General features: G+C 41.3%; 1 protein-coding gene across 8 annotated transcripts in view; it reads left to right on the top strand.

Annotated features, from left to right (window-relative positions):
* The window catches only part of LOC149303604 (voltage-gated potassium channel KCNC1-like), a 71,405-nt gene that overhangs the window by 25,376 nt on the left and 32,919 nt on the right, over positions 1-13,110 (top strand). For all 8 annotated transcript variants that reach the window (XR_016271959.1, XR_016271961.1, XR_016271962.1 and 5 more), the window contains exon 3: positions 5,550-5,744. Coding sequence is in view for 4 of the 8 variants with exons in the window: in XM_089480129.1 (XP_089336255.1) it covers positions 5,550-5,744 (195 nt within the window). In the remaining 4 variants the exon portion in view is untranslated. The remainder of the gene's footprint in view (positions 1-5,549; positions 5,745-13,110) is intronic.

Consider the following 13,110-nt stretch of genomic DNA (forward strand, 5'->3'; position numbering starts at 1 on the left):
GCCCAGTCACCCAGTAAATCCTCCAAGACAGGCAACAAGGCCGAGACGAGGGAGAAGGCTGCATGCTGGAGGGCCCCCAAGGCTCGCAGCCAATTCCTGCCATGCTCTTCAACCGCTCCAGTTGCCCAGGGCCAGAAAGGCCATTTGCAGCAAGTGCAGTGGAGGAGCAAGGATTCACTTAATTGGACAGGATTTTGGCTTTGCATTGAACATGGCAGAGGGAAGCCCAGGGGGATGCGGTTGTTAGAACATTTCCTAATTCTCTTAGGGAAACACATCAGCTGCTCTGTAACTACTTCTTCCCTCTGAGTCGTCCAACTTACAGGTTTACCTTATCCCCTTTTGCCTTAGCAAAGACCTTGCCTTTTCCTCCTTAGGTCCAGTTACTGTGGGTCCAGGCAACATCTCTGACCTCTCTGTACCCACAGTAATAATGTCCCTCTTACTCCTTGAACTATCATTTTGAACAGGTAGAAGTAGGGTTGCCAAATGGAAGGCTCAAGGTTGTGTGCCTTCAAGTCATTTCCAATTTGTGGCTACTCTAAAGTGAACCTATCATGGGGTTTTCATGGCACAATTTATTCTGAGGAGGTTAGCCATTGTCTTTGCCTGAGACTGAGAGAGTGTGCCTTGCCCAAGGTTACCCAGTGGGTTTCATGGGCAAGCTGAAGAAAGCATTTCAGCAAGTCTTGCTTGTTCCCCTGATTGTATAACAAGCAACACCTGCTGAAATTCCCTCTTCTGTCCCTTAAAGGTAAAGGAGTCTTTTCTAGTTTTCAATTTGACAACCCTAAGTAATAATCATATTCCCACTACCATGGCATTGTCACAGTAACATCCTCCATGCTTGGAAAAGCTACCCTTGCTAAAGTACTTGGTATTAAAAATGGCCTTAGCATAAGGCAACATGAGGTTGTTGCTCAGCTGGTAGAAATGAGTTACTATTAGTTGCAGAGTTTATAGGTTGCAGATATTTGAATTTTCTGTCTTTGTCCCTGAAAGATCTTCAACCAGCCCCAAATCTGTGTATGAGGTTGTTGTTAAAGGGACAGAGCCAGGGCTGATAAAGAAATGCTGGCAGCCCTATGGATAGGTTATCTGTGAAATACTCCTGCTCATTTGACTCTTAAAAACAATCCGAAGGCTGAATCTACACTACAGAACTAATGCAGTTTGAACCGCTTTAACTGCCATGGCTCAGTGCTAAGGAATTTTGGGATTTGTACTTTTCTAATATATTTAGCCTTCTCTGTCAGAGAGCTCTGGTGCCACAACAAACTACAAATCACAGGATTCCATAGCATGGAGACATGGCAGTTAAAGTGGTGTCAAACTGCATTATTTCTGCAGTGCAGATTTAGCAATTGAAGAGCTGTGTGCATCAGCACTGGAAAGGGACACTCACATTTTCAAAAAAAGAAAAGTTATTTCCTAACTGAACCTTCCAGTAGGCAGGCCACTACTTTTGTTCATCATGCTGGCAACTTAAAAACAAAAATGTAAATGAGAATTCAGGGAGTGCTTATTCTAGAAAGAACTAAAGGGAAAGGGAAATTAAAACACAAACCTGACATCAAAAATTGGGTCTCTTTTCTGTCATGTCACTGAGAGGATCCAGTCAGCATCCAAGTGACCACAGAATATGCAGTAATCTAAATTGAGATGGCATTATTGGCTGGGAAGCACAGAAAATTCTGTTTCCCTAGCAGTACTGTGCTTTGTGCTTTGAATGCAGGGGAAATGCAGTGTCCATACAATGGAGGCATGGCCTTGAGGGATGAATCATAAGTGCACAATTGTTTCTCATAAAATGGCACTGTTTGTTCAAGTCCTGATAGAGGCCCAGAGTCACTTAGTTTGGATGCTTCATGGCTGACCAGTGTTGAGGTTCTCCTTCTTCCAAGGACACTCACAGGAATTGCAAGTACAGTCAGCCTTCCATAATCACAGGGTTTTTTTATCCACGTATTCAAGCATGCACCGTTAGAAAATGTTTTTTAAATATATAAATTCCAAAAAGCAAACCTTGATTCCCCCCCACCCCCACCCTTTATATAAGGAACACCATCTTACTATGCAATTGTATTTAATGGGACTTGAGCATCCACGGATTTTGCTATCCAAGGAAGGTCCGAGAACCAAACCCCAGCAGATACGAAGAGCCCACTGTTGTCTGAAATCTCAAATTTGTTGAAGAAACCAAATTGGACATTCTTAACACCATCATAACCATTTCACCATGGCAACACTTAAGATTATTTTCCCCACATCCACATTGAAGGGGATCGATTTCAGAGATATCCTACCTCTTTTGGAACCACTCAAATATTTCGCCCCTTGTCACTTCTCTAAACCTTGCCAAAGTGAGCTTGATAGCCCTTGTGAGAGAGAAAAAACATGAAATACTAAATATTTTATTTGGGCCTACTTATTCCTCTTTTGGAGACTTTTGTTTAGCTTTGGACACAACAGTTTAAGAAGGAGGTTGACAAGAGATTCTGGAGAGCTACAAAGATGCTAAAAGATCAAGTACGCAAATCTTATGAGGAAAGGCCAAAGGAACCAAGTACATTTAGCTCTCAGCCGTGGTTTTCAAACTGTTGCGAAGATCTTTGGCGACACACAGGGATTCCACAGAGATGTTCAGCATTTACTCAGCCAACAAATTGATGTAGAAAGAGTCCCTGGAGGCAGAAAGTATGGCATCCATTAATGTACAGGAAAAGATTGGGGGACAGGAATATATGCAGCAGTTGTCACATTTTTAGGAAATGTCAGAAGGAGTGGGAGCAATTGTCCATCCTGTCTACTGCAGAACAGAGTAACAATAGCAATAAATGGGGAAATGACAGGGAGCAATATGCGCTCAGATGTTGATTATTAATGGCACACAGGGTGACCAGATGTCCTATCTGCAAAGGAGGAGAAGGCACTATTAAAATGTGGGACATTCAAGAAAAACGTAGGACATTACCAAATACAAGCTACAAATATAAATTTACGATTCTTAGTCCTGCTCAGAATGGATATTTTGGAATTCCTCCTGGACATACGGCTGAAATGTAGGACATGTCCTGGAAAATGAGGATGTCTGGTCACCCTGGTAGCACAGGATCCTTCCAGATGCCTTTCTTCATATCTGTTTCATCATTATTGTATTGCCAGTTCTCAACTGTCTGTATTGTGTCACCATGAAAATGTGATTCTTCCTTAGCTCCCCATGTCTTTTGCTTTTGCAAGTGTATGCGTGGAACATTACAAAAGTGTCTTGAATATCTGACGGATAAGTGTTTGTGATGGCTTGTTGTTATTGTGTTCCTTCAAGTTGTTTCTGACTTATGGAGAGACCCTAAGGTGAACCTATCATGGGGTTTTCATGGCTTGTTTTTTCAGAGGTTTGCCATTACCATCCTCTGAGGCTGAGAGAGTGTGACTTGCACAAGGTCACCCTGTAAATTTACATGGTCGAGCTGGGATCCTCTCATCCTGAAAGACATTTTTCACATTTGCCATTTTCCATATCAGCATCATTCTGGGACCTTTCTGAATTTTTTTAAATAGTTTTTCAAAATCAGAGTTCTTCATCTCACAGTTTATTTTGTTTACCGTAAAATTACTTTCTCCTCTTGCTGCAACACTTTCCCCCTTTGTCTTCCTGTTACTTAAGTTGCTGGTGAATTCAAAGTGCAAAACTAGTTTGGAGACAATTAACTCAGCAGGAGTGAGTGAGTGGAATTGTGCCCTTCCCTGTAGGCTCAGGCAAAAGCAAACCGACACAGCCTCTTCTCACTTGTCTCTTCTTCCTCATTAATAACTATAGCCATCTTGACCACACTCTGTTGTTGCTTGGCCTCACTTGTCGTGGTTTTCATCTGTGAAATATAGAGTAGTCTATTATCATGGCTTCCCCTATAAGAACACTCAAAATATTTTGCAGACATTCCTAGACCTTACAGAGCATTACATTATTCCCTGTAAGAGCACTGTCACTATCCCAAACTTATACAATAACCCACTCTTTAATTACAATCATTGTAAGTGGAAATTGGGTGAGTAACTAGATAATTAATTTGCATGAACTGAACAGGTATGGACAAAATGGGTAATTGCAATTGGAAAAAAGTTAAACACCCATTTGCTCTACAACATGGGTATACCATTCACATTAATTTTGGACAAAGGTTTGAAACTGGCCAAATTTTCTGAAATCTGCATATTCTGAAATAGATAATAAAAGATTTGTTTTAAGCCACTAAAAGTATTAAATTGCCAAAGTCTTTGTAAGATATAAAACTAGGCACCTCCAGCAGCATCCATCAATGTGAAAAATGGTATGAAGTCTTCATATTAGGAGAACATTAATTTGAGTTTTCACAAGCCAGCCTGCATGAATAACTTAAGAACTCCACTGCTCCCTCAAAGTGTATTGCAGCTCTAAAAACATAATGGATCAGACCAAATGTCTACTTTGTCCAGCATTTTGTTCCCACTGTGGATGACCAGGTGGCTACAGACAGACCACAAATGGGAAAGAAGAACAGTAGCATCCTTTTGGTATTCAGAGGCTACCTGGGACATGGGTGGTAATATACAGTCAGTCCTCTGTATCCATGGGTTCAAGTATCCATGGCTTGAAAATATTTTAAAAATATGTAAATTCCAAAAAGCAAGCCTTGATGTTGCCATTTTACATAAGGAACACCATTTTACTGTGCCATGGCATTTAATGGGACTTGAGCATTCAAAGATTTTGCTATTCATGGGGGATTCTGGACCCAAACTGCAACAGATACCCAGGGCCTACTGTCCAGCCACCATAATTCATACCAATAATAAGACTTATCCTCCATGAATTTGTCTGTTCCTCTTTTAAAGCCACCCATGTTGGTGTCCATCATTACATCTTGTTGTAGAAAGGTTCCATAATTTCATTAAGTGCTGTGAGAAGGAGTTGTCTCACCTTTATGTTTCATAGTATGAGGCTAGTATGAGAGGGGGGGGGAAGGAAGTTTCCCTACCCACCTTCTCTGCAGGATGCATAATTTTTATTCCCTTCTATTGATTAGATGAGAGCCAGTGTGATGTAGTGGTTTGGATGCTGGCAGATTAGGTTTCAAATCCCTACTCACTCATGGAAACCTTGGGCAAGTCCCACTTTTCAGACTCAAAGGAAGACATGATAAACCTCTTCTGAACAAACCTTGCCAACAAAACACCATGAAAGGTTCACGTTAGGGGCGTCATAAGTCAGAAACAACTTGAAAGTATACAACAACAGCAACTACCTTGGACTAGATGCTCCTTCCAGCTCTGTGATTTTATGATTCTATTATTATGCCTCCTCTTGTTCTGCATTGTTCTAATCTAGAAAGGTGTAACAGTTTTTCAGAGGATGATTGGTGAAAATGGAGGCCAGTGGTTTTAGAAGTGCAAATTCTATGGAAATGAACTACTAGTTGTGTAGGATGGCTCTGAAAGTCTGTCGTATCTTCTTACGAATTCCTTACTTTTTCCTCTTTCTCCTTTCTACTTCCCTCTAATTCTTTCAGATTCCAAGCAAAATGGTGATGCTGCAAATGCAGCATTGGCCAATGAGGACTGTCCTACCATTGACCAGGCCCTGTCACCTGAAGAGAAGTCGCCTGTCACGCCTGGTGGCCGGGAGCGCTACAACCGCGACCGAGCCTGTTTTCTCCTCTCTACAGGGGACTTTGGACAATCGCCCGATGGGAACATCCGAAAAGGTACATACATTCACATCATTTTCCCCGCTGTACGCAAAAAAAACCTCTGTAACTGTAACTAAATGTGTAGGGCAACTGTATGGCAACTTTCACCCTCACCATCTCATCACCAACACCATAATCCTTGCCATAGCAAAAACTAGAGTTGCCACATTTCTGAGGTTTTTTGTTGTTGTTAAAAATGCTGATGATCAAGCTGTGGGAAAATGGATGCTTTGGAATAAGATCAGGGCAGATCAAAATGGGATAGATGGTGTCCTAGCAACCAGAGGTCTCCTATTTGCCCACTTTGCCTCCCTAGCAACATCCCACATTGGTCAAGGAACTGAACGCTCTGGTGCCTGAGTAATTGCTCTACCTTTGAGCAATTTCAGTTCAAACTGGCGAGAGGGAAAAGTATGCTCTCCACCCCAGCTTTTCCAGTTCTTCCCCCACTATTGTCACCACTGCTTAGATTGCCAGTTCAACCATGTTGTGTTTCCTATGTGCACTCGCTATAGGTATGCTGCTTTCTGGATCTTGTCTTCCATCAGTCTCCCTCATTGCACCACCTTTTCCTCATATATGTATCATTCTGTCCCACACCGTTCAGCTGTAGTTGCGTTTCATATTTCTGAGACTGTATTTTGAGGAAAGCTAAAGCGAGAAGCAGAGGTCAGAGGAAGGAGATTTAATTTGTGGTCATTATGAGGGCAAGGAATTTGTAATAAAATGTTAGAAAGCTCTCCCATCCCACCCCAACCTGCAGTTAGGGCTGGCTCAAGACATTTTCCTGGCTCCCTCCATGTTAAATTACATAGTATCTAAAGAAAGACATGCTGTATTAATATGTAAGGCACAAGATCCCACAAGTATTACTCTCCCTCCCTGGATGTAGAAATCTAGAATGTAGAAAGGGCTCCTGTGCTTTAATGGCGGTGTAGAAGAGGGAATTTCAGCAGGTGTTTCTTGTCATGCAACCAGGTAACAAGCAACATCTGCTGAAATTCCCTCTTCTACCATTAAAGGCACAGAAGTCCTCTCCAGTTTTCACTCTAGTAACCCTAAAAGTTAAAAAATAGCTATCAGTTTCTGCCCTTTCATGACACTCAACATTTGCGGACTCCAGTGGCTGCCTCACTTTTCAAGTGGTAGTATCCATTTTAATTGCTGTGAATAGAAAAAGTGAGTCTTGGGCCCACAACTGACCAGACTTCATCTTTACTCATCTAACAGAAACAGGATAATAAATATTTAGCACTCGTGTGGAAAACACACATATGTCCCTTAGATCATATGTGTGGGTGAATCTTGGCGCATACAGTAATAAGGAGCAGTCTAGCATATGAAACTTCTTCCTCTATCAGTTGAAAGCTGCTTTTGCACCAGGCCCTTCTAGCTGTCAAGTAGTAAGAATCTGTCTGGTTAGATTTTTAAATAAATTTCAAATCCAGAACCAGAAACTGATTTTTTTAAAAACAAGAGACTGGAAGAACAACAGTTTTGGAAGTCACAATCAATTAATGTCATTTATTAATCAACCAATGGGTTCTCACAATCATTGACATATATTAAAAATGGCACTCAAAAGCTTTACATTTAAAAAAAAATTACCTTGACTGTATGAACAAAAACAAATGCGAAAACTTATTATAGGTGGATCTTTTTTTTTTTTTACTGTCATTCAGGGCAGTAGTTAACATGAAGGTTCTTACAATTTTAAGATTTGTACTTTAAATATTCTGCCATCACCAGTGAGAGCTAGTGTGGCGTAGTGGTTTGAGTGTTGGACTGCAACTCTGGAGATAAGGGTTCGATTTCGAGCTCAGCCATGAAACCCACTTGGGCAAGTCACACTCTTGCAGGCTCAAGGGAAGGCAATGGCAAACCTCCTCCAAACAACTCTTACCAAGAAAACCCAACGATAAAGTTCACCTTAGGGTTGCCATAAGTCAGAAGTGACTTGAAGGCAAACAACATATGCCATCACCAATAAATCTAATTTTAGTGTTTCCAGAAATCCATCAGTATTTCTTATAGGGCTTGGTATCTCTTGCTTTCCACTTGTTCATTTTTATTCCTCTGTTCTAAATTAGGAGAGAGCCAATCTTAGTTTTGCCCATCTCACTGTGGAAAGGTATCAGAGAACATGATCCCTCTGGACAGAGATCATCAACAGCATGCCCGTGCATTTTATAACTGCTGGTCGAGCATCTGTCGGAAGCTGATCTTAGCAGCAGGCAGCCTCTTGAACAGGGACAAGGTTGTGCCTGTCACAGCGGGCGAACAGGAGGAAGCAGCAAATGAAAGCTGACGAGGTATTTACTTCCACCGAGGGAGAGAACATGACAGATGTTCGAGGTGTTAACGCAGCAGGGAGAATCGGCAAGAAGTGGGCAAGTCGCAATACGGGGAGCTCAGGGGAGAAATGTCTTGTCGACTTGCTGCTTGTCATTAGGCCCAGATCTTGAGAATTGAGTTTCTGGTCCACGGATTTTCGGATATAAAATAAGTTTAGGCCTAGGTGTGAGATGACTTTATTGAGCTGACTTGTGTTGGCATAACTGTAGCAGCATGCAAACTTTTGAAATGCTCAGAAATCGTCCAGCAGAATTCAGCTCTTGTTATCCAGTTTTTGAAAAATCCTAGTTGACTAATCAAATAGCTTTTAATTGATTAGTTAATTGGTTATAATTTCCAAAATCAGTTTTCATATGTGTAAAAAGAATAGCTTTGAAGAAAGAAAGGATAATTCCTTTAGTTTTAGATGTTGAGTGCATACACCTGACTGAGAAGACACTGGCTTATAAGAAGCAGTTTCTTTTGTGTGTGAGTAAAGTATGAATGCCTTTTCTGATGGTAACTTCCATCTCCAGTTTTATAGTAAAATTACGACTTTAAAAAAAAGTTTGTCCAGTTAATTGAGGATCCCCTAGCATGGCAATCTGTTAATCAGATTGATTTATCCATTAGAGATCAAAATTCTGCAGGTTTTTAAGGGGAGCACAATATATTTTGAGTCAAGTTTTTTCTCAAACCACCAGTTTTAGCATATCTTCCAAATGTCCCAGGTTGGCAAGGACAGTCCTGGTTAAGTCTCCGTAGCCCCACTTTTCATCTGCGTTTAAAATTTTCCAGTTTCCCTCTACTTCTCCCACTTTCCTTCTTCATCTTTAGCTCACTTCAGTTGCTGCAAATTGAGTTCAACGTGAAAACTTAGTTTGCACTCAGTTAACTCAGCACTTGAAGGGGAGAGGAGAAGGGGCGGCAGAATCCTGATCTTCCCAGCAGGCTCAGGCAAAAGCAAACTGCTGCAGCCTCTCCTAGCTTGTATTTTCTTCCTCATTAATAACCTTTGCCATCTTGACTCCACTCTGATGCTGCTTGGCCACATGCCAAGTCCTGGTTTTCATCTGTGAAATAATGGAAGGTATGCTCTCATCCTACTGTCTTCACACTGCTGTAGAATAATCCTGAGTCTCTGTGTTATGTAAAATCGTATGAGAACCTATTACCAACAGGTGCAGGATTTTCTAGCTGTTCAATTAGGAAACAAGCCTGGGTACAACCAGACCCCCTTGACCTAATAGTGACTGTGTGAAGAGCACGGCTGTGTAAAGAGCCCAAGATTAAAGGAATCTTAGCTGATTAACCATATGCTTTGTAGTAGTATAATAATTTAGATTTGCATAAATTTGAATATGTGTAGTTCTGAAGCAAAAGCATACTTTGCTTGTAGATGTTTGTGTCAAAGCAGGTATAATCTTATAAGGGAGAAGGGGGAAATACCTCTATCCAGATGGCACCTGCCATCTGCAGTTTTATAAATACTTGCTTTATACAGGCTGAGTCTCCCTTATCCGAAATGCTTGGGACCAGAAGTGTTTTGGATTTGGAATTTTTTTTTTTTATCTTGGAATATTTGCACATCCATAATGAGACATTCTGGAGATGGGACCCAAGTCTAAACATTACATTTGTTTATGTTTCATATACACTTTATATACATAGCCTGAAGGTAATTTTATATGGTATTTTTAATAATTCTGTGCTTGAAACAAGGTGTGTGTATTTTAAACCATCAGAAGGCGTTGGGTGACCTTGGGCAGGTCACTCTCTTTCTGCTTCAGAAGAAGGCAAGGGCAAACCATCTCTGAATAAATCCCACCAAGAAAAACCTGTGATAGGGTTGTCATAAGTTGAAAATGACTAGGAGGCACATAACAACAACAGCAACAACGTTGGTCAAATCCGACTGCCTCAACTACAAAGGAAGGCAGTGCCAAACCTCCTTTGAATATACCTTGCCAAGAAAACCCTATGATAGGGTCAACATAAGTCACACTCAACTTGAAGGCACATAACAAGATAGCCATGCTGCTAATTAACAGCTTGGCTTAGCAAGGAACATGGGACTAATTTGTTATAGGTAGAAATGAGCAAGTGGAAGTTTTTGTGATATAAAGATAAGCATGATCAGTGGCTAACAGTTGCAAATGAATTTGCTCTAAAAAGGCAGCTATAGAGGACTGATTCAAAAATTAGCATCGCCTAACTAGCAGTCCAATTATGCAGTCCTATATGGCCACTTATCAAGGAGTATGATCCATCATTACCAGCTAGGATGGTCCCAGTGGGAACTGTAATCCAACACATCTGGAGGGCAACAGGTAAGAAAGTCTGGGCTGCTGTAAATGATGAGTGGGAAATAAAATATTTATCTCATTCTACAGAGTTTTGCAGCAGAAGCAGCTCTTCTTACTCTTACTTGAAATATTTTCCCTGTTGAGGTGTTGAAGTGAAGTCCATGCATCTGAGGAAGTAGACCAAGGCCCTATATGTATAGGCCAGGATACTCTGGGGGCAGCCTGGCTTATGCTGGCCCCACAGCTGCCCTGGCATGCCCCTGCATCACAGCAGCTGTCTTCATGGGTGTCCCACTGAGCCACCTGGCACATGCACCAACACCATGGATCATTCACCTCTGAGGTCAGAACAAGGCACCCAGTGACAGTAACATGACTGGGTGTCTCTTTCTGAGCTCAGAAGCAAGCAACCCATAGCAGTGGATGTGCAGACAGCTCAGAAGAGCACCCATCCAGACAGCCACCATGGCATGAGAATGGAGGAAAGGTATTTTAAAGGTGTTATACTCCAGTTCTGGTACAGAACATGTCAGATATTGTCTGGACTGCTCACACCAGAACAGGGGTTGTTTGGAGATGTGTCATGTGAACAGTGCAACACCAGAACAAAGGGAAAATTAGCCTTTTGACCCATGCAGTCAGGTCCCAGGTCCATGAAAGCTTCTGCTACACTTTCTTTTGCTCAGTTAGTCTCAAAGGTATGACAAGGTCTCTTTGTATAATTGGCTTAAACATTGCACTTCACATATTGTTTTATACACTGTCCCTGTGCACAGTGTTAAAGTTGATATACAATGTCACAAATAACTTAAAAGTGTTCTGTGTAATAGTTGAAAGTTCAGGAGCTTTGTTGTCCTTTGCTTCTTCCTGTATTGACCATGATTTGATCTTCTAGTTGCTTAGTCCAAAGACTGGGAAAAGTTACTTTTTCCACAGTCCTGTAATCAGCATGGTCAGTGTTCATACTAGCTGGAAGTTTCTGGGAGGTATAGATCAAATAAGTGACTTTTCTAAACTGTGAAAGTAGGGTGTCATACTGATGCTCATCTGTCAGGGGGAATATTACACTAACCCCTTGGCCTCATGGTGTATGTGTGCACTGTAGAAAAATTCTACCTTTCTTCTTTTTGGGTTTTAACTGCATTTTCCTTTCTTGGTCCTCCAAGCAAACATAAAGAAGCAGACAGGAGAGATTCCTCCCTTTCCCAGCCTCTTTGCCGCTCTTAGGTCTCTCTCTTTGTGGTCCCAGAGATCCCCCACTGCATTCTGGGATGCCACCTGGGAACCCATGTGTAGGCGGAAATGTCTTTGGCAAGATGCCACAAGCAGTTTTACCACCAGATTAAAAAGATGTCTGGACAAGCATGAATAAAGTGATGAGGCAATTGAAATACCACACAGTATTTTACCACATCACAGCTTCAGGATAAACATAATTCACAAAGAACCCGATTTAAGGCCACAATGCATGCATCACATGGAGAGATCACCTATTCAATCATATGAGGCTTCTTCAGAATAAATAGATTTGAGACTGTTGAACAAGTGAGGGAAACAAAAGGTTAGTAGGGGAGAATAGCTATGGTTTACATTTGTTCTTGCAGAAAGCCTTTGAGTTGTTTCCAACTTATCGCTAACTAACTGTAGGGTTTTCTTAGTAAGATTTGTTCAGAGGGGGTTTGCCATTGCCTTCCTCTGAGGCTGAGAGAATGAGACTCACCCAAGATCACTCAGAGGGTTTTCATGGGTGGATGGGGATTCAAACCCCACTCTCCCAGAGTCCTAGTTTGACACTCAAACCACTACCCTGCACTGACTCTCATGCTATTTATGTACAGTTGCTAATTAATCCATATGAATGTAGACTAAAAATAGGGTTGACGGAAAGAGAGAAACTATTGCTGATGCTTATTAATTGAAGTACAAAGAATGCTGTGGCACCCTAGAGACGATCTGGTTTACTGTGGCAATAGCTTATTTCATCAGATGAGTTTAATGAGGTAGGCTGAGGGTTTTCAAATGTCTTGCCTTGAAGGAACCCTTTCCACATTGACTGCAGAGCCTTTGTGCATTGCAGTTGTTGATGATTCCAGGCAGAGCTTAGAGGAATTACTTCTTTGGACTATATATATTTTGCAATCCTCAAATCTGTGTACTCAATAGCCATGCTGGCTGCAGGATTCTGAGAGTTGTATTCCAAAATAGTTATTTTTCCAAACTCTGATTCAAGGGTGTATTTAATAATACCGTATACTCCTATTGCCCCTTTTTAACAAGCAGAATCCTTATAGTTGGCTACTCGTACCCAGTAGACCACTGTACCCCCTTTGTTATGCTTTAGTGGGGATGTTTTCTTAACATTTTGTTAGCAATGAGTTTCCAGTGTTGACATTCTTCATGGGGTTGCTCCTTCACTAGGAAATCTACCTTTATAAACAGAGCTGATAGTAGGTGTATCTTGTCTCAAATGCACAGCTTGGAAAGGAGACTTGTTGGGACTTCAGCTCCCAGAATCTTTCAAATGTCTGGGACATTCTGGGGGTTGTAATCCCAAAAGTTGATTTTCCAAGCATGGCTCAAATGTACATGAATAGAAATGTATTGATTTATTTACTAAAATTTTATCTCATGATCTCAGGGCAGTGTACAATAACATCAATTTAAGATAATAGATAATAACAATTTTAAAAGACTAAAAATATGTCAGATCATCTATAACTGAATGCCTGTGCATGAACACC

This window comes from Sceloporus occidentalis, unplaced genomic scaffold (genome assembly GCF_023333645.1).
Source record: "Sceloporus occidentalis isolate IW3139 unplaced genomic scaffold, rSceOcc1.0.p SCAF_14, whole genome shotgun sequence".
Taxonomy (NCBI): Eukaryota; Metazoa; Chordata; class Lepidosauria; order Squamata; family Phrynosomatidae; genus Sceloporus; species Sceloporus occidentalis.